At 65.0% G+C, this 27,311-nt stretch overlaps 2 protein-coding genes across 4 annotated transcripts; both read left to right on the forward strand.

Moving 5' to 3' along the window:
* The first annotated feature begins 362 nt into the window (after nucleotides 1-362).
* Nucleotides 363-22,828, forward strand: IPO9 (importin 9). Of its 3 annotated transcripts, none has more exons than XM_037070494.1 (24): nucleotides 363-563; nucleotides 7,421-7,482; nucleotides 7,699-7,785; nucleotides 8,402-8,603; nucleotides 10,046-10,134; nucleotides 10,585-10,671; nucleotides 11,022-11,141; nucleotides 11,236-11,336; nucleotides 11,476-11,534; nucleotides 11,811-11,962; nucleotides 12,796-12,894; nucleotides 13,587-13,693; nucleotides 13,938-14,077; nucleotides 15,784-15,943; nucleotides 17,283-17,509; nucleotides 18,590-18,738; nucleotides 19,087-19,215; nucleotides 19,594-19,869; nucleotides 19,991-20,157; nucleotides 20,423-20,556; nucleotides 21,064-21,186; nucleotides 21,395-21,499; nucleotides 21,619-21,695; nucleotides 21,984-22,828. In XM_037070494.1, exons 1-24 carry the CDS (start codon nucleotides 401-403, stop codon nucleotides 22,092-22,094), a joined length of 3,126 nt encoding a protein of 1,041 aa, XP_036926389.1. In that variant the 5' UTR covers nucleotides 363-400; the 3' UTR covers nucleotides 22,095-22,828. The 3 variants fall into 3 exon arrangements, with proteins under 3 accessions (XP_036926389.1, XP_036926390.1, XP_036926391.1); XM_037070495.1 differs by having other exon boundaries at nucleotides 19,991-20,139; XM_037070496.1 differs by having other exon boundaries at nucleotides 20,030-20,157.
* A 1,779-nt stretch (nucleotides 22,829-24,607) lies between these two features.
* SHISA4 (shisa family member 4) lies at nucleotides 24,608-27,270 on the forward strand. The gene is made up of 5 exons (XM_037070479.1): nucleotides 24,608-25,391; nucleotides 25,660-25,831; nucleotides 26,133-26,266; nucleotides 26,768-26,884; nucleotides 27,109-27,270. The coding sequence occupies exons 1-5, from the start codon at nucleotides 25,346-25,348 to the stop codon at nucleotides 27,153-27,155; spliced, it is 516 nt and encodes a 171-aa protein (XP_036926374.1). The 5' UTR covers nucleotides 24,608-25,345; the 3' UTR covers nucleotides 27,156-27,270.
* The last annotated feature ends 41 nt before the right edge of the window (nucleotides 27,271-27,311 follow it).

Consider the following 27,311-nt stretch of genomic DNA (forward strand, 5'->3'; position numbering starts at 1 on the left):
GCGAAGAAATACCTGGGCCTCATGGCTCCGGAACCTCCCCCTCCAACAGTACACTCCTTCCACCCCTTCTGCCACAACATGCCACCCCGCCCTGTTTTCAACCCCTCTGGGTGATCCTCTGCATTCGCTCAGGTGTTCAGGGGCGTCTTTGTCCGCTGAGCTCCTGGTGAAGCCAGCCAGGGTACAGCCTCGGAAAACGACCCTGTATTTCCACTCCTTCCACGTCCAGACCCCGGCGGAGAAAGGTGCAGTCCTCATCCCTGCCGCAGGAGGCGCTGCCTGCGGAGGCCGGCGCTTCCGCCGCCGCCGGTGCGCAAGCGCGGCTTCGCGGATTGGCCGCGCGCGGGAGCCGTCGCCTTAGCGGGCCAGGCCGCGGGGCTGGCGCGCCGAGCGGAGAAAGATGGCGGCGGCGGGGGCTGCAGGCGCGGCCTCAGGGATGCCGGGGCCGGTGGCCCAGGGTCTGAAGGAGGCGTTGGTGGACACGCTCACCGGGATCCTGTCTCCCGTGCAGGAGGTGCGCGCGGCCGCCGAGGAGCAGATCAAGGTGCTGGAGGTGACAGAGGGTGAGTGAGAGGCGGGGCCGCCCGGGCGGAGGGGACGCGCTGGGGGCCCGGGGCCGGGCCTGCGCCGCGGAGGCCGGGGACGAGTTCAGGCCTTGCGTCCCGCTGGTGGTGCGGGCGCCGGGGCGCGCTGCGGCGGGCGGGCGAGTGCGGCCCCGCGTTACGGCTGTCCGGGGACGCGGAGTCCGGCGGAAGCCACGTGCGGCTCCGGTCTGCGCCCCGAGGGACGCTTCCTCGCGCCGCACGGCCAGGCAGGTGCCCACCGCCCTTTGTCTGGGCTCTGTCCCCGCGCCCCCGGGGCGCCTCGGCGACGGAGAGGAAGTGGCCGCCGCAGGCCCCGCGTCCCCGCCCCCAAACGGGGGGGGGGGGACGGTCCTCCCACCCTGAAGCGGCCAGTGCGCCTGGTCCGCGAGTCTCCATCCTGCGTTCACCTCTTTCAGCGCTCGCTCCTAGCGCCGGGTCGGAGCTCCCCGCCGGACCTTCCTAGGAAAGAATGGAAGCTAGCCCTCCTTGGAGTTCATATTGCATCGTCCCGCGGCTCTGGGGAGTTGGGGGCATGCGGAGATATCCGGGGTCCGGCAGGTCCAGGGCCACGTGGAAGGCCTGGTTGTCACTGCCAGTGTCCTGCACACCAGGACCAGGCTGGACAGCGAGGGCCTGGGCAGGTTGTGGGTTGACCAGAAGGAGCTGTTCCGGCTTCCATCACCTTGCTGTGTTCCCATCGGAGTCCCTGCTCCCTTGGGTGTGAAGGAGGACAAGTGACCAGTTAGAGAGCCCATCGCGGTTGAATTGCTGCAGGAACGACGTGGAGGGGTAGGGAGAGTACTACTCCTGCGCCCCAGGGGCTGGGACAGTGACAGCTCCCAGAGGCCTGTCCGCGCGCAAGCGCCCTGGCCCCAGCGGGGCCGAGTCAGTTACACAGCTTCGGCCCCTGGCTTTCTGCAAACCTTGGGGTTCTGAAATAAAAAATTAAACAGAAGTGTGGGGTTCGGCATTTGATCTGGGGTGCTGGTAGGAATAGGTTGAAGCCCACGGGCATACCGCGCGTCGTGCTGCAGGTGCGCTTCGAGACCGCCCTTCCCCGTGCTGCCCCCGGTGGTCTGCAGGGGGCAGTGCCTGTGCGCAGCATGGTGGGCAGGCCGGGATCAGGTCGGTGGCTCGTTGAGTGGGCTGCTTTGGACCCTTGGGAGTCTGCCTGTGTTCGTCTGTAGTCTGCTTCCGTACGTTTCCTTAAAAACTGAGGATGTCCCCCCTGCGGTAACCCGGGTCTAGAGGGAGGGTGGTGGGCTCCTCCTGCGTCTCCCTCCCTGTCCTGAGGCTTGCACAAGACAGTTTGCCTTTGGGTGCAGAGGACCCTCGTCGCCTGTTCTGTTTAAATCCCAGGTGTTTCTTAAAGTGGTCAGCCATTCCTTCACCTTCACGTGGACACAGCGCCTGGGCCGGCTGCGGGGCGTGGCCCCTGCCTCAGCTGGCCCCGGTGGAGGTGCTGTCTGTTCTTTGGAAAGGAGCTTCCTCAAAGCGGGAGGGAGATGAGGGAGTTGGAGGTCGTGTTCACTGTCTGTGCCCTGGTTCCGTGAACCCACGGTCAGGCAACAGCCAGGTGCAGTTGTTCTTGGTCCCTCTGTTCCTGCCAGTGACCATGTACCTACCATCCCACAGAAGGGCAGACGCCTAGGGCTGACCAGTCTGTCCCCCTCGGCAAACAGGTGCGGTGGTGCCCTGGCTGCCGGGTGGTGGCCCCGGTCTTGAACACTGAGTGGGAGAATCCTTGATGAGATTTTGGGGAATGAAGCTGAATGGTCAGCTGTCAGCTCCATCAGGTGGATGGACAGGAAAGGTGGGTGGGCTCTGACCAGGTTTTGGGGTAGAGAAGATCTTAAGAAACAATCATCTTAGAAAATCGAGGTTGCTGGAGCCCAGAGCAGGTGCTGGCCGTTTACTCTGCCCACCGGTGCCCGCCAGGAAGTGGATTGCTTGTGGTCAGTGACTGTCCTCCAGAGGGAGCCTGCCCACTGCAGCCGAGAGGAGGGGGCTGCAGTGGGGGAAAAGTGAGGTCAACTCTGCGGTTTATTGTAAGAGAGGCGCGCTGCCTTTATGTTCTACCAGGGCTGTCACAGCCATTTTCACCAGGGGCCACATCAGCCTTGTGGTTACCTTCAGAGGGCCGAGTGTGGTTTGAGGACTGTGTAGATGTACCTGCTCCGTAACTAGTGGCAAGGAGCTCAGCGCTGCCACCGGGTGGAAACAAGGTGGAGGGCCCGATAAAACAAGGTGGAGAGCCGGATTCAGCCTGAGCGGGCCTTGTGTTTGCCACCTGTGGGTCAGAGCATTTCCCTGATTCCCTGGGGTCTAGCCGGCAGGTGGCTCTGGGCCTGGTGTGGACGCACGGCCAAGAGGACCGGGGAGGGCAGGGGCTGCAGGCGAGCTCTTTCCCAGAGTCCGCTGGTCGGTGCTTGGCTGTGTCTGTTCTTTTTTGCCTGACTTACAAGGTTACGACTTTTGGGAAGGGCAGCTCTTTGTTTTTGGTGTGTTTGTGCTTTATTGTTTTATATCTTACAGTTTTTTTCCTTGTCCTTCTTTTTTCTACCTTCCCACTAAGAGTAGCATTGTCCACGGGGTGGAGGGAGGTGATTCCTTCAGTGCTCTGGGCCTCGAGGCTCAAGCCCGTGGTGCAGCCTCTGTGTCACTGACCTCTTAGTTGTTTCTTTCTGCTGGTGGGAAGTGAAGACGCTTTCCTGTCTTTAGCCTTGACTTTGTCTCTCTGCCGCTCCCCGCAGATAAGCCGCAGAGAACCTGTTCTCTCCCCTCCTACCACCGCCCATTGCAGTGGAGGGGCAGTGGCCTCGCCCCCGCTTTTCCGGGCATTCAGACGCTGCCCAGGATCTGTTGCGCCCCCTGTCAGAGGCCTGGAGAGACGGTCCTGCTGGCGGAGTCTGCTGCCCGGTGCTCACCGGCGCTTTTCTGGCTCTCGAAGGGCAGCCTGCGTACATGCCCTGTGAAGACAGCCCTCACTGACCCAGATGTGCTCCTGGCGTGCACTGAGCAGAAGGCAGCCGCCCTCGGGAAAAGGGCAGTGTTAGAGTTTTTTCATCCTCCTTTCAGCTGTGGTTTTGTAGCGTCACCCAGCCCCCATGAGAACAGGGGGCTTCCCCAGGGCTGAGCTTCACCCTCCCTGTCCCCAGGGAGCCCGCTTACTGCTCCCCGACCTGGCCGGCTCCCAGGTCTCCAGCAGCCCCAGGCTTTCCTTGGACCGTCCTTCGAAGCCAGTTTTGCGTAGATAATGCTCTGCCTGGTGGGGAGGAAGAGGCGAACAGAATGGCGAGACCCTGAAAGACAGAGAGGTCGGGGTGGGGGCGGGGGTGGGCTCTCTCAGGAAGGCAGCAGGGTGCCGTTCTGATCTGAGTAAAGGTGCAGTTGAGAGCCTGGGCTCTGGGCGGAAACCCAGGCTACCCGAGTGGTCCGTCCCGTCCCACCTGGGAGAGGGAACTAGCGACGTTCAGTTTCTCAACAAAGATGGCTTTAGAAGGCTGACTTCGTACCACCCACTTGGGAAGGTTTTCTGCTGGCTCACTTGGGGGTCGGACTGCAGTTTGCTCTCAACTGGTCCTGTCCGAGCAAGACAAACACACCAGCGTGCATCTCTATCCCTCTGGTTTTCCTGCCAGGGCACCTCGAAGGTTGTTTTCCAGCTGTTCTTTCTAGTGCTTTCCAAATGAAGTGACGTTAAAGACTCCAACCATCAGAGCTGGACATCCCCGAACACCTGCTACATGAAGTTAAAGTACTTTCTTCTTTACAGATACACGCAGTTGTGTTTCCTCCAGTAACACCGTGCATTCTCTCTTCAGTGCCCCTCTGGGGACAGGGCCTTCGCTGCTGAATGGCCTCTGGCACTGGCAGGGCCGCTGTGTGACTGGACCTGTCGCAAGTCTGCGGGCGGGAGGTGTTTTCTGGCTCTTCCTTCTGGGCGTGGCGTTGAGCGTCAGACCACAGCCCCCCCCCACCCTGCGCCCTGCAAGCAGCTCCTCCTGTGTAGCTTTGGAGTCAAGTCAAGCTCGGGCCTGCGGACTGGTCCCCCTGTGGTCCCGCCGGGTGTGCTTGGGTTAACTGCCGGTCAGTGCTTCTCCTCTCCCAGCCCCACCACCTCGTGCAGGTAGTTCTCTGAGTGGGGGTTTCCAAACCAGAGATGATCGTGTGGCCACTGGTTTTCAAGCTAGAAACGTGCGGACAAGAAAATCTGTTCTACTTACACATTCCATGTTTAAAACGTGTCTTGAGTTCAAGGTGAGGCTCTTCTTTGCAGGTTTCTTTCCCATTGAGGCTTTGGAGCAGGTCATGCTCCTTGAACTCTCTTGCTTCTTTCCTGTGTGATGGGGTGACCGTGCAGAGAACCACCTGTCTGCTGGTGCTGGGTGGCCCAGCTCCGGCCCCTGGGGGATTTCCGTCTTCGGATGGCCTCTCGGCACAGTCTCAGTGACCAGTGGTGTGAAGCAGTCAGTGGAAACGGCGGTGCGCTTTCTGCAGGCTGAAGAGGCTCGCACAGAGAGCTGGTGCTGCCTCCAGGTGCCGACGTGAAGGGCACCCGCACCGTGCTGTTCCCCAAGAAAGTCGGCCTGAAGCTCTCAGATGGGACCGGAGGGACCCTGACAGGCCGGCCCTGGGGGGGGCACCCGGGCCTCACACACTGATGGCTCTTCGGCGTTGTCCCCGTGTGGCCCCTGTGCCCCCCGTGACCCTCAGGGCGAAACCTCCCCGAAGACAGGCTCGGGTAGATGCGAAGAGGCGCGGTCCTTGGCTGGGCCGCTCCGCCCCGTAGATGGTCAGAGGGGCTGATTCTGAAGTGGGCGGGGGCTGAGGGTCAGAGGGGCTGATTGTCCAGAAACACCGGGAAAGGCAAACTGCGGTTCTCACGACGTGGAAAAGGCACCCACGGCGTCTGTCACTAGAATGGCACCGCGCTGGCACACGAGCAGGCGGCCACGGCCGTGAGAGCGAGGAGAGAGTGTACACATGGCCGTGCAGCTGAGAATGGCATCTCAGGTCGCCGGGGTGAAGACCGGCATCCTTGAACGGGTGCCAGGCGGCCGGGAGTCCATCTCCGACTCCCCTCGCTCAGCATGGCGCCCTTGGGCGCGCTGTGGCAAGGGGGGCCGTTTCCTTCCCGCGCGCGTGGCCGAGGAAAGCTCCACTGCGTGTGCACACAGGGTTCTCCCCACCCTCTCCGGCGGTGGGTGTCCAGGTCGCTCCGGTACCCGACTGCGCCAGACAGCGCTGCCGTGCGTGCAGGGCTGGGGTGCCTCTTCCAGTTGGCTTCCTTCGGAGGAGTGCCCAGGCCCGGCACTGCTGGGTCGTGTGCTGGACAGTGATTCATTTACTTCCGGTCCTCACCCAGAGACTTACGGATGTGGCAGACAGGCCGACACTGAGTGAGAGGGGAACGTCGAGGGGTCGCCTCCCGTGCGCACCCTGAGTGGGGGTGGGCCCACAAGCTCTCGGTGCACAGATGACTCTCTGGCTGGTGGAGCCACCGGCTGGGTCCGCGGTTCTGTTCTTCGTGCCGGCTGCTCCGTGGCAGCAGCCAGCGCCGGTTTCTGGTTTGTTTGGGGTCTGTTGTTTGTGGTTGGTTGGCTGGTTGGGTTGGTAGTAGCCGTCCTGGTGGCTGGGAGGTCGCGTCTCCTAGTGGTGATGTGCTGTCACCTAGTGAACAGTGGCGTGCTGACTGGTCACTCGTGTGGCTTCAATCACAGAATTGCCTGCTCAGAAACAGGGCCGGTTTTTGCATCTGGTTGTTTGTGTTTGTTGAATTCGGGAGTTCTCCGTGTTCTGGGTGTTAGTCCCTGACCAAGTACACGCTTTGGAAATACGTGTTTCCATTAGTGGGTTCCCTTCTTACTCTGATAGAGTCTTTTTTTACACAGATCTTTAAAAATTTTATGAAGTCTAATATGTCTCCTTTCTTTTTGTTTTCTGTCAAGGTGGGAAATCACCACCAAATCCCGTGTCATGAAGCTCTGAAAGGAGAAAAACATTGTTGCAGGTCTTCCATTTAGGTTCTTGGTCCATTTGTTGCGTTTGTTCGTGGTGTTGGCTGAGGACCTGATGTTCTTGGTGTGTGGACATCCTGTTCTCCCAGCTCCGTTTGCCAAAGAGGCTGTCCTCCCGCAGGGGGCGCCCATGGACCCACTTCGGGGCTCTGGGTCCTGCTCGCTGGTCGCCAGGTCTCTGCCTGAAGAGCCGCCCTGTTCTGACCCTTGTGTGTTTGGAGCGAGTTTTGAAGTCAGGAGGTGTTCGTGCTCCCATCTCGCTCTTTTTTCCCCCTGCTACTCATAGTCCCTTGAGTTTCCAGATGGATTTTTTTCTGTTTCTGGGGAAGGAGTTAGTGGGGTTTGATGGGGGTTAGGGACCGGGACTTTGAGGAGGGGTAAGTCGTGTAGCTGCCCAGTGCTGCCACAGTCACTGCTCGCGCTGCTTGTTGAGAAGCAGGGACTCAACGGTCGTGTTTTCAGGACTGGGCCTGTTGAAGCCGGTGTTCCTTAGACTTGACCGCCTCGCACCTGGTGGCCTGAGCAGCCCCTGGAATCCCACCCCTTGCTCTCCTTTGGGGCTCGCCAGCACGGTGTTCAGTGAGGCAGCACATCCGCCCGTGTCGGAGGGTGAGCTGGTGCTGGGGCCCTGCCTGTGGGCCGCCGGCCGCCCTGCCTGGGACTCAGTCTTGGCGGCCCTGTCAGGGCCTGTGGAAGCGGTGGGTCCGGCTCCTTGCTACAGCCGCCCAGCACGTCGGCTGGGGCCCAGTGAACTGCCGTGCTCTCCTGTGCGCTCTCACGCACGCTCTCACGCTCACAATAAGTTTGCTCTTTCAGAATTTGGCGTCCACCTGGCTGAGCTGACCGTGGATCCCCAGGGGGCCCTGGCCATCCGTCAGGTGAGCCCAGCCCAGTTGGTCCAATTTGTACGTCATTCCTGTGCTTGGCAGTGAAACGCTCTCAGGGGAGAGTGGAATCGGGAGGCCAGTCTGTGAGTCACCCGGGACTTGGGGCCAGGCCTCACTGTCCTTGGAGGGAACGGCCCCGCGTGACCATGGCTTTCCTGGGGAGAAAGTCCTTTCTCACGTGCACCCCACGGCCCGCTCTCTGCACAGCTGGCGTCCGTCATCCTGAAGCAGTATGTGGAGACGCACTGGTGCGCCCACTCGGAGAAGTTCAGGCCTCCGGAAACCACAGAAAGGGTGAGGCCGCGCCCGGCGGGCTGCCGGGAAGTGCGGTGCTGTCGGGGCCCCGGTGGGGACGGAGGGGCGCGGGTGGCCAGCGGGCATTGTGGGCACGGGCCATGGATGAGGGGACATCGACGCACTCGAGCGGCGGGCCGGCCGGCACTCAGGCCCCGGTCTGGTCTGCTACACAGGGGAGGCAGAGGCGTTGCTCTTCTCAGCCCCTTTCCCGGGTGTCGGAGGTAGAGTCGGAGTCCCGCCCCCCGGAGAGCTGTTTGAGGATCTGATGGAGGGGCGTTCCCGAGTGGGGCAGAGCTGCGCTGCTCGGGCCCCACCATCACGGAGTGTCCTTCTGTGCTGCCGGCCGGTGGCCGCCGGTCCCTCGGGCACTGAGTGCTCACAGGACAATGTGGCCGCTCAGCTGCTTCATCCTGGTTGATTGCATGCGAGTGGCCAGTGCTGCTGGTGCCACTGTTGGGGGCTCTGGGGTGGGCAGCGTGCGGGTTTGCGCACCGGCGTTCTCGACGGAGATGCGGCATCTTGGGCGCGCACTGCTGCTGATGCGCACGCCGGGCGGGGCCCTGCCAGGCACTCGCAGCGGGCCCGACGGCAGGTGGGTTTCTCTCCTCTGCAGGCAAAAGTCGTCATCCGGGAGCTGCTGCCCCGGGGGCTGCGAGAGTCGATGAGCAAGGTGCGCTCCAGCGTGGCCTACGCCGTATCGGCCATCGCGCACTGGGACTGGCCCGAGGCCTGGCCGCAGCTCTTCAGCCTGCTCATGGAGATGCTGGTGAGCGGGGACTTGAACGCCGTCCACGGAGCCATGCGAGTGCTGACAGGTACCGGATGCCGGGGTGGGGGGGGGCGGGCTGCGCAGCGGGACTCAGTGCGTGTGGCCCGTGGGCCGCGGCTCCCTCCCAGTTCCTTGTCTGCTTGTCCGCCTTGCCCTGTCCGCCTGTCGTGGAGAACCCGGTCGGTGTGCAGAGGGTCGCAGGTGGGGACATGGCACGGCAAGGCAGCTGGGCACCCCAAAATCGGTGCGTGCCCCTGGCCCAAGTCTTCTTGTGTGGAGTGAGTGTCAGCGTCCGCCTCCGCAGAGCTTTGGGCCGTTGCAGCGAGCTGACCTCTGTAAAGCGCTCCTGCAGCACGGCGGCCGGCGGGGCGCTGCTGGTGACTCTCAGCCGCGTGGCCGCCGTCCTCGCACAGGGTCCGGCACGGGTGTTTTACCACAAAGGTGTCGGCACGTGGCTCCGCAGCAGTGTGGCGCTCACGCCTGCTCTCTGTGTGGCGCTGCAGGCACGACGCTCCCGTCAGAACTGGGCATTGCCACACCCGTGTTGTTGCCCCGGTAGCCTGTGCTGCCCACCCTGCGTGTGACTCTAACGTTAGTCCAGCCAGGACAAGGGACAGTCAGTGGAATAAAAGTACTTGAACTTCTAGTCCAAGAAGATGGGCTGGGTGTCTCTTCAATGCTTGATTGATTAATCCATCGTCAGCTGGTCCCCGAACCTGTCCCCACATGTCCCCAGTCGACCCAGTGTCCCCGCCCTGCGTCCTACCCCTCGGTGAGGGCACCACCCATTTCCCCTGCATGTTAGCCGTCTTGTACTGGTCTCGCATTTCTGGCCAGAAGTGCAGGGGGTCCTCCTGAACGGGTCCCTGCCGACTCTCCCTTTCTGTGGGGTTGACATGGAAGAGCAGGAAGGAGCGGACGCGGGGACTTGGGGCACTCGGGCTCCCATACGGAGTACCAAGACTTTGCCGTCTCAGCACCTGTCGGGGGTTTTGGGGAGCGAAGAAGGAGGTGTGGCCTGCATTCCCTCACCTTCTCCAGCTTCCCCCAAGTGCAGGCTGCGGCTGGTGATGCTCCCCCCCCCATCCCCACTATGCTGGGTAGCAGCACACGCTGCTCCCGGGGAGAATGACTCAGAGAACACAGGGGAGACCACCTGCCTGGGAGGAGCCGCTGGCCACCCTCTGGTCCCAGGCCAAGTGCTCCTGGGGTAGCCGCCCCGGGGCCACCCGTCCCTGCGCGGACCCTCGGTGCTCGGATAAAGGCCATGCCCCCGCCGCATGCCTTCCCTCACCTCGGCACGCACGCCCCTCTGCTGCTGCAGAGCCAGGTGCCCTTGCTGCCCCCCTTGTCCAGGGCAGGCCATCGGCCGTGTCTGGGCCTGTGTTGTGCCTGTTGTGGAACTGCCACCTGAAGGCAGTTTGAAATTATCACACTGTGTTCTTCCAAAGCCGTGTGTTTGTCACAGTGCCCCTCGTTCCTTTGTAGAATTCACGCGGGAAGTCACAGACACACAGATGCCGCTCGTGGCCCCTGTCATCCTCCCAGAGATGTACAAGATCTTCACCATGGCTGAGGTGCAGACACGGCGCGGGGCCACGCATGCCCTGCGGGGTGCAAATGCTACGGCTCCTGCCCCGGTGACCAGCACTGACCCAGACCACTCCCTGGGTCAAAGGGTTGGGAGAGCTGCTGCCCTTCACCCCACGTCTTCCCCCTGCTCCCTGGGGCCTGTCCCCTCCTGCAGCCCCCGGTGGAGGCCTCGCCCCAGAGCTGGCCCGCCCCACCGAGCACTGGGGTGCAGCCTGCCGCTGTGCTGCTGCTCACAGCGTAGCGCGCTCGTAGACGTGCTCTGGGAGTTTGGGGGGGGCTCCCGCAGAGTCCGGCAGGGATGCCGGGAGGGGCGTTCTCTCCACCCTCTTCCGCTCTGCGCCCGGTCACAGTCTGCGGGAGGGCCGACGCACGGGCCGTGCTGGGTTTCCGGGCAGTGAGGTCCCGGGTCTCACGGCCGTGCGCCTGTTCCCCAGGTGTACGGCATCCGCACCCGCTCCCGGGCTGTGGAGATCTTCACCACCTGTGCGCACATGATCTGCAACATGGAGGAGCTGGAGAAGGTAGTGCAGCAGCGGCGCGGGGCACTGCAGCAGGCCCTGCTCGGCGCCCCGCCTGGGGTGGAGGGGGAGGCGCCGAGCGCCAGGGCTGGTTCCCCGCTGTGTGTGGTTCCGTGTCCCTCTGTGGGAGCTCCATCTCTCCCAAGACCTCGTCCTGCTCCTCATCCCAGCGGTCGCCCGGGGGCCGGGTGGCCCTTGGTGGCGCCCCCGTGAGAAGCAGCAGCTGCATGCGTGGGGAGCTGGGGAAGCCTGGGCTTGTGCAACGGCCTCCCGAGGCCGCTGTGAGGCCCTTCCCGGGAACACGGGAGCCCCGCCCCTGCGGTCTGGACTGACTCCCCGTGCCCCCGGTCCAGGGTGCGGCCAAGGCACTGGTCCTCCCGGCGGTGCAGCGGTTCGCCGAGGCCTTCGTGCAGGCACTGCAGCTGCCCGACGGACCCGCTGCCGACAGCGGCTTCAAGATGGAGGTTCTGAAGGTGGGCGCCGGCGTCTGCTGCGGCCCTGGGGTCCGGGGGGGTTCTGCGGCCCCGATGTCCCCCTCCACGGGCCCCACTTTCTGTGACCTCGCAGGCTGTGACCGCCCTGGTGAAGAACTTCCCCAAACACATGGTGGCCTCCATGCAGCAGATCCTGCCCATCGTCTGGAACACCCTGACTGAGAGCGCGGCCTTATATCCTTCCCGGGCTGGCGGGGGCCTGGCGGGGCTGTGCGCTGGCCAGGGCTCACGGGTCCTGCCCTTGGTCTCTACCGCCCCCGGGCAGCGTCTGCAAAGCAGACCCCAGGTTCTGTGTCTTAACTCCTCATCATACTTACGTGAGGACCGAGGTCAACTACACGGAGGAAGTGGAAGACCCTGTGGATTCTGACGGTATGTGGCGTGTCCGGCCTTGACAGAGGACAGCGGTCTGTCCAGGAGGTGACAGTGTCCCGTTAGCATTTCAGGTCCCAGACAGACTCGCTGGGAAGCGTGCCGTTTCTGGTTCAAAAACTGGAGCGCACTGCGTCCTCAGAGCTGCTCTCTCCGGCCCCTGTTGTTAGCGGGCGCCCTGCACGGTCACCGGTGTAACAGACGACGTTGTGGCCCCACACGCGTGCCGCCACCCTCACTTTCTGGCCACTGACGTCCCCCTGGCACTTCCTGCAGGTGAGGTGCTGGGCTTTGAAAACCTCGTCTTCAGCATCTTCGAGTTTGTCCACGCTCTGCTGGAGAACAGCAAGTTCAAGGGCACCGTCCGGAAGGCCCTGCCGGAGCTGCTCTACTACGTCATCCTCTACATGCAGATCACAGAGGAGCAGGTACTGCCCACCCGGGCGCCCGCGGCCGCCCGGGCTCTGGGGGCGCCGTTCAGCTCTGCGTGCGGGGTGGGGAGGTGGCGCAGCCGCTGCGGCCAGGGCTCTGGGGTCCTGGGGCTCTCCGAGCGCTTTGATTTCGGCCTTTGTAGGGTCACCAGCCAAAGGCCCCAACCCCTGCAGTGACCCGCTCCTTCTGTGTGAGCAGTGGCGTGCAGAGACCAGGGCCCCAGCCTGCTGGGGGGGAGTCACTGGACCAGAAATGAGCGTCTAAAACACGGGGGGCACACACAAGGCCCTCTCGGGCCGAATCCCGCCCTCCACCTGGTTCTATCCGGCCCGGCACCCTGTGTCCACCCAGCAGCAGTGCTGAGCTCCTTGCCCCTGGTTAAGGAGTAGGTGCATGTACACAGTCCTCAAATCACATCCGGCCCTTTGAAGGCAACCACGAGGCTGATGTGGCTCCCGGTGAAAAGGAGTTCAACAGAACGTAAAGACAGGGCCTCTCTTACAATGCACCGCAGAGGTAACGTCACTTTCCCTTCAAGGTCCTGCCAGGTGTAGTTCGTTCAGAGAGTTCATCTCAAGAGCAGTAGCAGCAGCTGGCAGTAGCAGAGAGCTGCTCGTGGCCCTGTTCTCCACGTGTTGCTAGAGAGTGCTGACCCACACGACGTGCCCCGAAAGGGACTTGCTCCTCTGTGACTGAGAGAACGGCTGGGGGCCCGGCGCTGGTTCAGGACAGAGACAGGAGCTGGTGTCCCCCTGGGAGTGTGGATGACGAGGGGCCATGTGACCCAACGGCAGCCCCCCCCCCCAACACCTAACCCGCGTCCTCGCAGATCAAGGTGTGGACGGCCAACCCGCAGCAGTTCGTGGAGGACGAGGACGACGACACTTTCTCCTACACGGTCAGGATCGCCGCCCAGGACCTGCTGCTGGTGAGGGGCCGGCCATCGCCGCAGCTCGTCCCGTTGGTGCCTGAGCGCCTGGGTGGCGTTGTCAGGCAGCCCCCTTTTAGATTTCGGCAGGGTGGCTGGGAGCTTCTCAGCTGGGCGTGGGGTGCAGGGACGCCAGAGTCCTTGCTTCCGGCTCTGGCCCTGAGCCCCAGCTGGACAGGGCGTGTGGGTGGCACGGGGTTGTGGAGGGAAAGGGCGGGCAGGTCGGGGCGGTTCCAGCACAGGCCAGCGTGCTGGGGGGCGAGCCCCAGGCACTGCCGTGGTTCTCTGCGGCTCTCGCCGTTTGGGAATGGCCTCCAGGCCCACGTCCTGTGAGGAAGCTGTCGTGGGCCGAGTGGTGAATTCCGCCCATGTTCGTAGATGAGCCTTCCCTCTCCAGACAGGGTCCCTGAGAGCAGCGTCAGGCACACTGCTGCCCAGGTGCAGCCCACCATCTCTCCCGCACCCACAGCCAAGGGTCTGCTCCTGCCCTCAGCTCCCCAGGGCCAGGCACTGCCACCACGGAGGAGCTGTTCAGGTTCCGTCAGCCCCGGAACTGGCACCGGCAGGGCTGTGTGTTCACACTTAGCCCATGTGAGCCTGTGACCACTGTGTGTACAACTGGCGTTGTGGTTTGCACCTGGAGCAAGTGCACGTTGCACAGACGGATGTCTCAGCCCCGCCCCTCCCCCTAGGCCGTGGCCACAGAGTTCCAGAACGAGAGCGCGGCCGCCCTGGCTGCTGCGGCCACGCGGCACTTACAGGAAGCGGAGCAGGCCAGGAGCGGCGGCGCGGAGCACTGGTGAGGGCCTCGGGGTCCCGAGCTGTGCTGCCCCTGGTGCTGGTTGGTCCGACACGTCCTTCTAGCCCTGTTAGCAAGCCCCACGGGGCGGACCTGACTTTGGCTTTAACTGGGACGCCAAGTCTGTCTTGGCTGCAGGTGTAGCTGGGACACCGAGCTGGAGGGCTGTCCGCACACCCCTCCCCTGAGGACTCGCCTTTGCGGCAGCGCGCTCCGCCTCACGGTCACCGGCACCCTCCCACAGGTGGAAGGTGCACGAGGCGTGCATGCTGGCGCTGGGCTCCGTGAAGGCCGTGCTCACCGACGGCGTGAAGAACGGCCGCGTGCACTTTGACATGCACGGGTTCCTGACCGGGGTCGTCCTGGCAGACCTCAGCCTCTCAGGTACGCTCTGCGGTGCCCCCTCCGCAGTCCCCTCCAGTTGTCTGCTTGCTTGCGTCGTCTGCTGCGGTGGGTGGGCCAGGCGTCCATGTGTCCTTTGGGGACATCCTTCCCACCCCGGAGCTGGACCTCATCTGACCTTCAACCAGCCCAGAGGCTGGGCTCATCCTCGCCGAGAGACGCCCGGGGCCTGGTCACAGCTCTGTATGGCTGTCTCAGCCCCAGACTCGGTGTAGCCGCTGCGCAACACTGGCTGGCGCTCCGCTGCCACCACGGAGTCGGCACACCCTCGGGCAGCCCAAGCCAGCTCTTCCGGCTTGTCTCCTGTCCTTTTTCTCGGACTGATCTTGGCCGGTGTCCGAGGAATACAGCGTTCTGCTTTCGAGGCCGTGCCAGCTGCTTGCGTGGAAGGGAAGGTAGCCCCTGGTCCGATGGTCCGATTTCTCTTGCACCCAGGGCGGCCGCAGGTGTTTGTGTCTGGCCGAATTTCACTCTCTTCGTCTCCGCCTCTCCTTCGTCTGGGTCTCCCCTCTCCACCCAGACGGGCCCCCACCCCACCCCCCACCTCGACTCCCTCTCCTGCACGGGCAGCCCTCTGGCCGGTAGGTCGTGTGTCGCAGGCCCTCTCGGGCCATCACGGCCGCTCTCTGGGTCACAGGGTGAGACGGCCAAGCGCCTGGGGCCAGGGGACCTTCCCCCCCTTCTGTGTCTGCCCCGGGCGCGGCCCTGGGCCAAGGGACCACCCCTCCTCCTGCGAGACTCGACGCCTCCCACCCCCGTGGTGTCCCCGCACTTCAGGCGTGGGCATCACATGTTCGGTGGACGCGCTGGAGCCCCCCAACCCGTCGGCGCAGTTCTGCAGCATGGGCCTCAGCAAACCCTCTGCAGGCAGTCCTGCGGCCCCGGGGGGTTGGCGTAGAGACTGGGAGGAGCTCTACTGGGGGCACTGGTGACCCTGCCCGAGCGAACAGCTTTCCCTCGCCAGCCATTCGGACGGTCCGCCAGTCCACGGGGGTTGTTCTGTGAACTCTGTCCAGCGTAATGTGCTAGTAATTGAAACCGAGAAACATCTGGAACACCAGACACGTGGGGGTTTGTCCCGCGGTGACACACACCCTGTGGCCTCTGGAAGAGCCGTGTGCTCCAGGAAGGGTAGGGGTGAGGGCAGCAGCCAGGGGCCCCGGTCAGCAGGGGCCGTCGGTGGGCTGGCCGGGCTCTGTCCTCTGTGCGGAGGGGCCGGAGCACCACACAGCGCACACGCATGAGAAGGCTGAGGACGCAGCCCCGCAGGGGTGCAGGGGCGGTCAGGGCTCCTTCTGCTGGCGGTCAGCGGGGGAGGGGGTGAGGTGTGAGTGGACCGTGAGTGCCCCTCTGCCTGAGGTGCCCTCTTTTCGGTAGACTGCCGTTTACGGGCGTCATTGAAGCAAAGGAGTGATGGCATCTGAGGTGTCCCAACAGCGGCCCGGGGGCTGGGAGAGCCTGGCCGGGTGGGGGTCGAGGGGAGCTGACTGACAGTGCAGATGGGGCCTCTAGTCTGAGAAGACTCGGGGTCTGCTCCACAGACAGTGGGAAGAGGCTGCTCTCTGCCTACTGAGTGGTCCAGGCCATGTTGCATCCAGGGGCTGGGACAGGCTGGGGCGGGGTGGGGAGGGGCGGGGCGAGCAACTGGGAGGCTGTGGCCTTGCCCTGACTGCCCTCTCTCCCCCCAGTGTCTCCCTTCCTCCTGGGCCGGGCTCTCTGGGCTGCCAGCCGGTTCACTGTCGCTATGTCCCCCGAACTGATCCAGCAGTTTCTGCAGGCCACCGTCAGCGGCCTTCACGAGACACAGCCCCCTTCGGTTCGGATTTCCGCTGTGAGAGCCATCTGGGGGTGAGTGCACTGCCTCGGGGCGGCAGGAACTGCCCTCCGAGAAAACTCCTCAGGGTGGAGGTCTCAGTAGTGGTTGTCGGGAGCAGGCCGTTCTGGGGGAGATCCCCCGCAGCACCAGCTGGGAAGACGGGGAGGCAGCCAGACCAGGGGCGTGGCCTCTGGGGACCCTGGGCTGCACCGTGGTGGGTTACAGGGGCAGGTCAGGCACCCTGGCTGGCTGCCTCCAACTTGGGGTCACGTTGTTCAAAGGAACATTCCATCCAAACTGGGGTCTCAGTTGAACCCTGAAACCTGCCCAAATTCCAGAAGACAGCCTTGCCCTGTACCTGCCTGCGCCATCTAACCGTCAGCACAGCGGCAGGCACGGCGCGAGGCACACATCACCAGGGAGCCCTGCGGGCCCTGAGGTCAGCTCGGTGGCCACCAAGACGTCCCTCACGCGTTCCCTCCGCCAGGATGAAAGGGCCCTGTGGGAACCGTGGGGCCAGGGGCATGTGGCGAGGCCCCAGGGGTGGGAGCAAGCAGGTGGGTGGGAGCAAGCAGGCGGGTGCGAGCGCCGGGCACCCCAACCCAGAGGGCACGACCTCTGAACTCAGCCGCTGACACGCACGTGGTTCTGAGGCACTTAACTTTTTTTTCTAATTTATCGAGTACGTGGAAATGCCCTCGTATCTGGTCCAGGTGTTTTTTAACACAGAAGCAGTGTTTTTTAGTGACTTTTAGTGCGTTCTGAAGGTGAGCAAAAGTAAGGACTTAGTGACCGTGTCCTATCGGATGTGCGCCACAGCACCCGGTGAGGACTCACCGGGACGAGTGACGTGGGACCGCGCACAGCAACTGGAAACCTGGAGAACAGCATTTCGGTTTTATAAGTGTGCACAGAACATTTATGAAAATGGATCTCATTTCAAGATGCAGAAACCCCCCCAAAGTACAAGATTTTCCTAACCTGGCATTTAAAGTAGCCTCTTGCTGGATAACAGCTATGCAGACGGCACTGAGCGCCTGGAGAGGGCGCGGCCACCAGGTCTCGGGGACGCGAGTGCAGTGGCCGCTGTGGGGCAGGAGGCACTAAGCAGGTGTCTTCACAGTTTGGACGCGGTGACGTGAGGGGCCCGTTGGGGAACAGCGGGAGGTGAAAGGCAGCGGCAGAGAGCATAGCAGATGTTGGCCGGGCGACGCTGGGACAGAGGGGCCGGCGTTTGCGAAGCGGGCCGCAGGGCGGCGTCGAAACGAGCTCCAGACGCAGCTCCCTGAAGCTCTGTGTGTGAAGCGCTGTGCGGTGCGCAGCCATGGAGACCAGCCCCGGGGGCGGCACTCACGTCTCTGCCCGCCCCAGGTACTGCGACCAGCTGAAGGCCTCGGAGAGCACCCATGTCCTGCAGCCCTTCCTGCCCAGCGTCCTGGACGGCCTGATCCACCTGGCCGCGCAGTTCAGCTCTGAGGTCCTCAATCTGGTGATGGAGACACTGTGCATTGTCTGCACGGTGGACGCGGAGTTCACCGCCAGCGTGGAGAGCAAGATCTGCCCCTTCACCATCGCCATCTTCCTCAAGTACAGCAACGGTAGGCCGCCGGCCGGGGGCTGAGGGTCTTCGTGCCGCAGCCCCAAGTGCAGGCTCCTCCTCTGCTCGGTCTGACCGGGGAGGAGGGGGCAGAGGGGCACTGCTGGGCAGTAGGACATGGGGTGGCCGCCATGGAGCTCTCGGAGCTGCAGGCCGGGGGGCGGCCCTGAAGGGAGTGGGCTGCAGGGTCTGGGGAGCAGGCTGTGGAAGTGAGGGAGAGCGGCGTGCCCCCGCGACCTGGGGCCCGGGCAGCCGTTAGAGCCACACGTCGGAGAAGCCTTCAGGGCAGGAGAGAGCTCGGGTAGGGAGGGGACCATTTTCCAGCACGCACAGACTGGGTCCCTGACCTGGGGCTTGTTCTGGAAAGGGACATCTGTGAAGGCACACACGTAGAGAATACACCCAGACGTCGGAGGCGGGTCCTCTGGCTGGTGGGACTGCGGGTGTCTCCTCCACTCCAGCTCCCCGGCCTGTGGACACCGCGTTTCCGTGGGGTGTCTCACCGAGACCTTGCTCTCAGAAGAAACACTGGGGGCTGTGTTTATAGAGGGAGCCCAGTCTTGCAGCTCGGGAGGCCGAACTAGGGCAGGGTGCAGCCCCCTGCACTGTTGGGTGGTCCGCCACCGTCACAGCCCTTAACAAGCCCCGTGGGCAGGTCCGTCTGGGCGGACAGGCGTGCGGCAGAGCCCTCGGTGCGCGTCTCACATGCAGGGAGGCTGCCACACCGGCGTGGCTGCGGCTGCGGCTGCGGCTGAGCTGTGTCTGCCCGGGGCGCCAGCTGCCTCCACCGCACACAGTGCCAGTGGCGCCGCCTCCCCGTGAGGCGTCAGGCCTCACAGGGGCGAGGACACGAGAGGCTGCCCCAGAGAAGGAGCCAGGTTTCAGTGGTTGGACCCCCCTCGGCCCGGGGTCCCGCCATGCCCATGGGGCCGGGCACCTGTCCTGCGCTCCCAGGTCGCTCACGGGCCCCCAGGTCCCAGCAGAGGGTGCGTGCGTCAGGTAGGGCCCCACCGCGGGCACCCTGGGCCAGGAGCGTGTGCAGACCGGCAGGCAGGGGCCCATGTTGCCTTGTCCCCTCCAGACCCTGTCGTTGCCTCGCTGGCTCAGGACGTCTTCAAGGAGCTGTCCCAGATCGAGGCCTGTCAGGGCCCCATGCAGATGCGGCTGATCCCCACTCTGGTCAGCATCATGCAGGCCCCAGCCGACAAGCTCCCCGCGGGGCTGTGTGCGGTGAGTGGACGGGGGCACTAGTGGGTGGGCGGGGGATGCGGGCGGGGAGCTCTGCCCAGCTGGAGAATGGCAGCCACTGCCGAGGTTCAGGGCACCTTCATTGGCCACTTTGCCCAGGGGGGCACGGCTCTTGTTCCAGGGGTGCCATTGTCACTGAGCATGTCACCTGCTGCACGGTCCCCACCGCACACCACCTAGCCTTGTGTCAGTCAAGTCACAAGCCCCGAGGCCCTCTCTTTCATCCCACACTTGCTCTGCTGCTGGGCTCTGTCAGTACAGGGAGAGCCCTGGCTGCGGGGTCCCTTCCACACCCTGAGCAGTGCTGACCCCGCCCCCCATCCCCTGCAGACAGCCATCGACATCCTGACCACAGTTGTGCGGAACACAAAGCCACCCCTGTCCCAACTGCTCGTCTGCCAGGCATTCCCCGCGGTGGCCCAGTGCACGCTGCGCACCGATGACAACGCCACCATGCAGGTGCTGGCTCCCTTCAGGCCCCCCCACCCCCACCCAAGGGCCGGGACGGCGCGGGCGGCAGGCGGGTCCCGGCTTCGGAGTGTGGCTGGCGTGGGGAGGGTGGTCCTTGTGTCTGGGGTTGTCACTGTGGGAAGGGCAGCAGACACGTGTGCGGGACTCTGAGGATGAGGTGGGCGAAGGGCTCGGCTTCCGGAAAGCTCCAGGCACCTGGAGTCCGTCCCTGTCCGACCCCCCCGTGGCACCGTGTGTCCGACATGTTCCAGCACCAGAGGGGTCTTCCCGGTGACCGCACGGCTCGCCCCGCGGAGGAGGCGCGGGTGAGGGCCGCCTGCGGTCTGCTCCCAGCTGCTGACCCTGCCGGCCACCCTGTCCCCCCAGAATGGCGGCGAGTGCCTGCGGGCCTACGTGTCAGTGGCGCTGGAGCAGGTGGCCCGGTGGCATGACGAGCACGGCCACAACGGGCTGTGGTACGTGATGCAAGTGGTGAGCCAGCTGCTGGACCCCCGCACCTCCGAGTTCACCGCGGCCTTCGTGGGCCGCCTGGTCTCCACCCTCATCGCCAAGGCTGGGCGCGAGCTGGGCGAGAACCTGGACCAGATCCTGCGCGCTGTCCTCAGCAAGATGCAGCAGGCAGAGACGCTGAGCGTCATGCAGGTGGGGAGCGCGGGCGGGGCCGGCCGCCCCCGGAGCGGGTCAGGCAAGGTGGGCCGCGCAGGTGCGCCCCACGGCTCCACAGCCACCGCGCCCTGACGCCACCCCCCGTCACCGCCCCCAGTCCCTGATCATGGTGTTCGCCCACCTGGTGCACACCCAGCTGGAGCCCCTCCTGGAGTTCCTCTGCAGCCTGCCCGGGCCAACCGGCAAGCCCGCCCTGGAGTTTGTGATGGCCGAGTGGACCAGCCGGCAGCACCTGTTCTACGGCCAGTACGAGGGCAAAGTGAGGTGGGCCCGCCCCCTCGCCCTGGACTCTGCTTGGGAGGGTCCCGGTGCCCCTTCTGCCCCCGTGTCCCTGTCTGGGGGCCACAGTGCACTGCCTCTGACCTGGCTCTGGGCCTCGCACGAGCACTGAGTCCCGTGTCCAGCTGAGCCCTCCCTCCACTGCCCGCTGTGAATGGGGCTTCACTACCCGGGAGTCACGGGGCTGCCTGGCCTGCCCCAGCCTGGCGTGGCACCCGGGGTGCGAGGTGACCTGTGGCTGTCCCTGCAGCTCGGTGGCCCTCTGCAAGCTGCTGCAGCACGGCATCAACGCGGACGACAGGAGGCTGCAAGACATCCGCGTGCAGGGCGAGGAGGTCCACAGCGCCGACGAGGGTGTGCGCACCCGCTCCAAGGCCGCCAAGAGTGGGTGACTCGGGCGCTCTGGCCTGTTTCCACCCAGGCTCAGCCACAGGCAGGACAGGAACGGGAGACGGGGGCAGTGGGTCAGATCGCAGTGTCCCTCCCTGCCGCTGACCACGGACAGACGCACTCGGGCACCAGGGACCTTGCGTCTGGCTCTGTCCTGGGGCTTCAGTACCAAGTCCCACTCGTCTTGGTCATCTGTCGCCTTTGGCTCGTGAACCAATGGCTCAGAGGAGGGAGGGCCCGTTCCCCCCACTTGCAGGCCCATCGCCCCTGGGCCACTTCCAAGCTGCTGGCCGGGGGCAGGCAGGCAGGGCTCCCTGCTAGCACTTGGAGTCCACGCTTCATAGCCAGCGGGGCCCCGCCCCTCACTCTGACACCCCAGCTCTGGTGGCTCCAGGCTGACGAAGTGCCGTGACTGAGCCGTCCTCCGGGCGGGTGTGGTCTGGGGAGGAGTCGCCAGGGGAGCCCGGTGCATCTGACAGGCAGCCCTCCCCTTCCTCCCAGACCCTGAGCGCTGGACCAACATTCCTCTGCTGGTCAAGATCCTGAAGCTGGTCATCAACGAGCTGTCCAACGCCATGGAGGCCAACGCTGCCCGCCAGGCCGCTCCCGCCGAGTGGGGACAAGGTACCCAGCCCAACCCCCAGCATCTGTCCGGCTCCCAGAGCCTGGTGTCCAGTCCGCCCCACACCTGGGCTGCCGGCCTTGCTGGGCCCACACAGCTGCTCCCCGGTCTGCCCACGAGGTCCCAGGGGCTGGGCCGGGGCGGTGGGCAGCCAGCGTGTCTGTCCACCCCACCCAGTGGGCATGGGCCGCAGCTGCGCTGTCTCCCCAGACGACTCCAACGACATGTGGGAGGACCAGGAGGAGGATGACGATGAGGAGGAGGACAGCTTGGGGGGCCAGCTCTTGTCTGACATCCTCGCCACCAGCAAATATGGTGAGCCCTGGGCGGAGAGGACAGCGGCAGGTGCCTCTCCCACACCCGCCCCGGCCGGGACCGAGGGGACCCGTGGCCACTGGGCTCCGCCCTGACCCCCGTGGTGGCCTGTCTGACAGAGGAGGACTACTACGAGGACGAGGAGGATGACGACCCCGACGCCCTCAAGGACCCTCTCTACCAGATCGATCTGCAGGTGAGGGCGCCCTGGGGTGGGTGTGGGCACACCCTGCCCTGCCCCTCAGTGCAGCAGGCTGTGGGTGGGGCTTTGCCTCCTGCCTCATAGGGCCTGCAAGCTTCTTGTGGCCCAAGTGAAGGTCCTCAGGGCGCCGGGCGGGGTGCCTCATCTCCAGGGGGACCCCAACTCCGGAGCATTGCTGGGCACTGGCATTTGTGTGGAATCCATTAGGGCTGGGCCCCTGGGGGGCCTCGCACAGTGCAATGGGGGGCCTACAGCCCTCCGTGACACCCCCCTCGCCCCCAGGCGTACCTCACGGACTTCCTCTGCCAGTTCGCCCAGCAGCCCTGCTACGCCGTGTTCTCGGGCCACCTCAGCGACAGCGAGAGGCGGGTCCTGCAGACCATCGGGATCTGACAGGCGGTGTCGGCACCTCAGTCCCCATGCGGCCTGAGGGCGCGGGTCCTTCTCTGCCTGGAGCAGCTGCCTGCCTGGGCCCCTCTGCCTTGACCCCAACAAGGACGGCCAGGACCAGGCCCGAGGGCATGGCCACAGCGACACTGGGACAGGACGCGTCTCCGCACCCCTGCGGGTGGCCCTCCTGCAGAGCCCCTTCCTCCCCACCTGCACCCTCCATCCCCAGAGTCCGAGAGCGCCAGGTCCACGGGTCGTGGGCCCCTCGGGAGCAGGGGCCTGCCAGCCTGCGTTCTGGAGCGGCCTGTTGGCATCTGTGGGGCGTCTGGCATGTTCGGATGGGAAGGCCTCTGCGCCTTCCGCACAGATGCGCCAGGTCTCGGCGTGGCTCTCGGGGGCTGCTGAGCAGAAGCCGCGGGCCACCCCGGCCCTGCGCAGCACCGAGGCTCCCCCCTGCCCCACCTCCGTTTGCATGGCGGCCCCCACGCTGCTCCTGTGTGCACGTGCGCACGTATGGCGGAAGCCCCACAGGTGGCAATCTCTCCTTTTTTAGGGGAAAAAAAAAACAGGAAAGACTGATTTTTTAAAGTCCACCGCCCCGACTATATTTAATATCCCCTGGCCCCGACACACAGAGGCTGCCCACTCCCTCGGGACTCGGCCAAACAGCGAGCCTCGGCCTCAGCTGTGCGGCGTGTATTTTTCTAGGAGAGTAAAGTCCCCTTTACAGGACCGCACCACCGCCTCTTCCTTGTCTGCTGGAGCCCCCTGGGCCCCGAGGTCACTGCTGCAGCAGACTGAGGCTGTGGCCTCACAGGCAGGAACCGGAAGGTAAAGTGAGCCCAGCCTGCGTCTCCGGGAAGGGTCCTGGAGCAGGGTATTCACAGGACAGTTGCGTGTCCCCGTGTGTCCACCTGCCCCGTCCAGTCGGGAGGCTCTGTCTGCTCCCCGCCAGTTCAGTGCTGAGGCCATCTCTGCCTCCACCATGTCCCCCTTTCGAGTTGGGGACATGCCGCTGTGGGAAAACACAGCAGGTCAGCCCACTGTGGGATCGGCTGAGGTTGCTCAAAGCCAAGCCAGCCCTTAGTGTGGGCACCCAGGCTGGCCCCAGGCAGCAGCACCAACTGCTGGGTCTAGGGGTCTCAGGGCCACCCATAGGCTGCTCGCCTGTCCCACAGGAACTAGAGTACCAGGGCCTGGACACCCCTGCCTCGCCGGTACACAGCTGGTGGGCCCTGTGCGCTGGGCACTCACGTTGGCCCCACCTCATCTCCACAGTGGGTGCTCTTCCAGCTGCTGCACCCAGGGTCAGGGCAGGTGGGAGGAAAGGAGCCCGGGGCCCGAGGTGCTGCCCCCAGGGGAGAGCTGGCTCCTGTCCCATGTCCCAGCTGGACAGACTCATGTTGCTCTGGGCAGGGCTGGCTACTGGGGCTCAAGGTCAGAGAGCAGGAGGAGAGCGCTGGGCCATTCAGGGCCTGCAGCCTCTGGGCCCTGGTGCAGGGCTGTCCCATTGTTTGCTGAATGAGGTGGGCAGAATCAAGGGAAGGGGAGAAACACCGGCAGACGTGGAGAAGGAGGGGACAGTCCCAGAAGGAGGCTGATGGTCACCGGTCGCTGCCTGCCGGTTGCAGAGGTGGGATCTGGGCCAGGACATTGGAGACCAAGCGCAGTGGTGCAGGCCTGTCGTCGGGAGCAGTTGAGGGGGACCTGGACGTGGGGGCAGCACAGGACTGGGCAGGTGGTGACGACACCACCAGCAGGTCACAGCCACCCTCAGCAGTGGTCTCGGGACTGGCTGTGACAGGAGTGACGGGGAGGATCCTGGTGCCTCACCCATTCCAGCCACTGCTAGAAGACCCCAGCAGAAAGGGGGAGGTGCTGGTCACACCTCTGGGCAGCAGGACGCCTTTAGGAGGGGTGACCGTTGAGGATCCAGACACCTGGGTCTGCTGGCTGGGTCTGAGCCCAGGGTGGGGACCAGGTCCCTGGCTCCTGCTGAAGGCGGCGTCTGCACAGAGCTCCTGGTCAGCCCCCTAGGGCAGTGGGCAGGCTGGCTTGCCCCCGGGGCTCTGGCCTCTGCCCCCTCTGCTGCTCAGGCAAGGCCCCCTGACCATGAGCCATCCTGGGAAAGCCCAGCAGCCAAGTGCCCTCCCCAGGGAGGGGACCCCTCGAGGGCTTCGAGCTAGGAGGGACCCGCTCAGGTTTGCACTGTGGAAGCCTTTTCCTGTCCAGACAGTCCAGTCGGGGGGTGAGCGCCTGCCCTGGTCCTCGCGGGACCCTTGGACATGAGATGGATGTCCCTGCTCCCAGCTGCACTGTGGCCCCTGGCACCCATTCCTGATCCCAGAAAGGGGCAACTAGTGTCTGTCCTTCCTGGAGCCCAGGGTGGGACTCCCTGTGGCCCTTCCCTGAGCTGCGCAGGGTCTGGGGCTCTCGGGCTCCACCCCGGTCCCCTCACCTCAGCACCGTCCACCCCATCCACTCGGGGGTGGGACCCACCTGAGTCCCTTTGGCCCCATTGTTGCCCTGCTGTTCCCTGGGTAACCGGAGCGTGCCCTTGGGCTCCTAGGGTCCCCAGTAAGGCCTGTCAGCACCCCCCCCCGCCCCTGAGCCCACAGAACTGCGGGTCTCCAGTGAGGCCCAGTTCACGTGCCTGGTAAGGTGCTCTCTCCCTCGCCTGGCCTGTGGCCCCTGGTCAGGGCACCCATGTAGTGTGGGTGCAGCCCCAAACACTGCACACCTGTGGGGCTGACGGACCCCCCAAAACTGCACTCAGTGGGTTCTGCCCTCCTGCGCCCCAGCCAGGTGATGCCTCTACAGGCGGCTGGGTGAAGGAGGGGCCTCCGCCCAGTGCCATGTGGGAAAGGCCCCCGCCTGAGTGCACCCGCACTGTCCCTCGCGGGGGCGGGGCCCTCGTGCAGCTGGGAACAAAGCTGCTCTGAGCTGCTGCTCAGTGGGGCCTGTGTTCTGGGAGTGCGGGCAGGGGGTGCCCAGCCTCTCCCTGTCCCCTCCGCTGGGCGCCTTGGGCTGGACATGGCCACAGGGGAGGTACAGCCCCCTCCCTCCAGGGTTGGCCTATATGCCTGGGGCAGACGACAGGAGCCACCCTGGAGGGAGGAGACAAGCGGAGGCTGGGGGCGTGGCTAGCGGGCAGTGTTGCCGGGGTCCAGCCTTGGCCAGTCTGGCCACAGCAGCAGCACTGGGCAGCAGGCGGCCCCCAGCAGCTCCGGTCCCCACAGTGACCCTGTTCTGCCATGCTGCTCCCAGCCATCCCCCTCCTGGTGCTGGGGGCGCCCCTGGGTAAGGGCAGGGAGCCAGCAGTGGGGGCCCTGGGGGTGCTGGCAGTTGGCAGGGAGCCGCGGGGGAAGAGGATGGAGTCTGGGCCCTGGGAAGCTGACCCTGGGGTCAGGGGCGGCTCACAGGTTGTAGGTCCCAGCTGGCGGGGGACCACCAAGTCCTGGAGCTTACTGGGGTGGGGGGGCCATTGGACAGGGGTCCCTGGGGGTGGGAGCCCTGGGGTGGAACTGAGGGCGGCCCTGGCAGCTCCGGCGCCCCACCCCACCCACAGCGCTGGCCAGCACGAGCTGCCTGGGGCATCTGGACGAGAATGACGCCTGGCACCCAGGGTTCGGCTGCCAGCCCTTCACCTTCTGCTGCGGGACCTGCCACCGCCGCTTCTGCTGCAGGGACCCGAGCTTGGCCATTTCGGAGTCTCGGCAGAAGCAGTGCCTGCGCTTCAGGTGGGCTGGCCTCCCGGGAGAACTGCCCGGGCCTGGGCCTGGGCTGGTCGGCCCTCCGGCTTTGCCCGCCTCCCCCTCCAGAGCCGAAGTCGGCCAGGGCTGGGCGCCCTTGATCCCATGGAGGGAGGCCAGGGTCGCACCTAGGCCACAAGGCAGCGCTGTGGAAGGGGGCGTGGCCTGAAGGAGGGGGCGGGTCTGGCTCCCAGGTCCTCTGCTCACCTCCGCGTGCGGCCTGTGCCACCACCGTGGTGACCCTCCCAGGGGTGCTGCGCGGTGAGAGGACGCGCTGTTCTGTCTCAAGTCACAAGGTGGTGGCAGGCGTCGCCTCAGCCCTGATCCTGTTTGTGGCCGTAGTGGCCACCGCCCTCTGCTGCTTCCTCTGCACCTGCCGCTACCTGTCCCGCCGCCGCCAGCGGCTGCAGAGCCCCTTTGCAGGTACGGAGAGCGCTGGCGCGGGGGCCTCACAGGCCGGGCCAACCTCTGGGACAGCCGGAGCTCTGGGTGCGTGAGCCCACCCACACGCCTGCCCGGGGTGCACGTGGGCACCAGCACGCGGCCTCAGAGGTGCCCCGGTGGCACCAGTCAGTGGGGCGTGTGTGCTGTGCCAGCCCTGCAGTCACAGGGCGCCCGCTGAGCACGGGGCTCTGGAATCCATCGAGAGCGCTGATGCTCTCTCCGTGTGAGCGATGGGCCTGGACAGTCGCTATGGGAGGGAGAAGGCTGGGGGACCCCTGCGGGCAGCTCTGCGAGATGCCTCGAGCCCCAAGCTGCCCACGTGGGTGGCCCTCTGGGCTGTGCTCTCAAGTTCCTGAGGTCTCAGAAACCTTTGGGAGTAGGCGGGCGTCAGACAGCCAAGCCCAGACCACCCTGCCCTGCCCTGCCCCTCTCTGATCAGCACGTTCTGGAGCCCCTGGCTGGCCCCTGTGTCCCCCCTAGGCCAGGAGATCCCACTGAGAAGCTACCTGCTGCAGCCTGTGTGCCTACACCCCTCGGGCCCCCTGCCCCTGCCGCCGGGCTCCGGGGGGCCTACCGGGCATCCTCTCTACCCTGCAGGTGAGTGAGCTGTCTGCAGCCCTTGCTCCTGCCACCCGCCCCCACCGACGCCTGCCCCAGGTCCTCCCTGCCCATCCCCCATCTCACCCCAGGTCCCTGTCCAACTCCCTCTGTCTGGGACTGAGGCACCCCCCAGCCTGGCTCTCCCCACACCTGCATGCCCTGGTCGGGGGCACTTCACATGCTCCTGAACCCCATCCTTATCCCGTTTCCTTGACTTTCAGCTCTTCCCCCTCAAGTGCCGCCGCAGTCCGCCTTCCCTGGAGCCTGAGGGGCCCGGGCTCTCTGCTGTCCCTCCACAGATGCCCCTCCTGTCTCTGCGTCTGGCTCTGCGGGGGGCGGGGGGGGGCGGGGGCGGGGCAGGAGTCCTCCACTGGTCAGTCCCCAACCAAGCCACGCCCTGGGCCTGCAGGGCAAAGAGCCCCAG

Source organism: Sturnira hondurensis, unplaced genomic scaffold (assembly GCF_014824575.4).
Source record: "Sturnira hondurensis isolate 20B ecotype Veracruz unplaced genomic scaffold, ASM1482457v3 Scaffold0018805, whole genome shotgun sequence".
Lineage (NCBI taxonomy): Eukaryota > Metazoa > Chordata > Mammalia > Chiroptera > Phyllostomidae > Sturnira > Sturnira hondurensis.

Excerpts from the sequence above, each read along its gene's own strand:
- SHISA4 (XM_037070479.1), top strand. The coding sequence starts at position 25,346 with ATGCTGCTCCCAGCCATCCCCCTCCTGGTGCTGGGGGCGCCCCTGG. Across the intron at positions 25,392-25,659 it reads GGTGCTGGGGGCGCCCCTGG|CGCTGGCCAGCACGAGCTGC; the intron begins GTAAGGGCAGGG and ends CCCCACCCACAG. Across the intron at positions 25,832-26,132 it reads AAGCAGTGCCTGCGCTTCAG|TCACAAGGTGGTGGCAGGCG; the intron begins GTGGGCTGGCCT and ends TTCTGTCTCAAG.
- IPO9 (XM_037070494.1), top strand. The coding sequence starts at position 401 with ATGGCGGCGGCGGGGGCTGCAGGCGCGGCCTCAGGGATGCCGGGGCCG. Across the intron at positions 7,483-7,698 it reads GGGCCCTGGCCATCCGTCAG|CTGGCGTCCGTCATCCTGAA; the intron begins GTGAGCCCAGCC and ends CTCTCTGCACAG. Across the intron at positions 7,786-8,401 it reads CTCCGGAAACCACAGAAAGG|GCAAAAGTCGTCATCCGGGA; the intron begins GTGAGGCCGCGC and ends TCTCCTCTGCAG.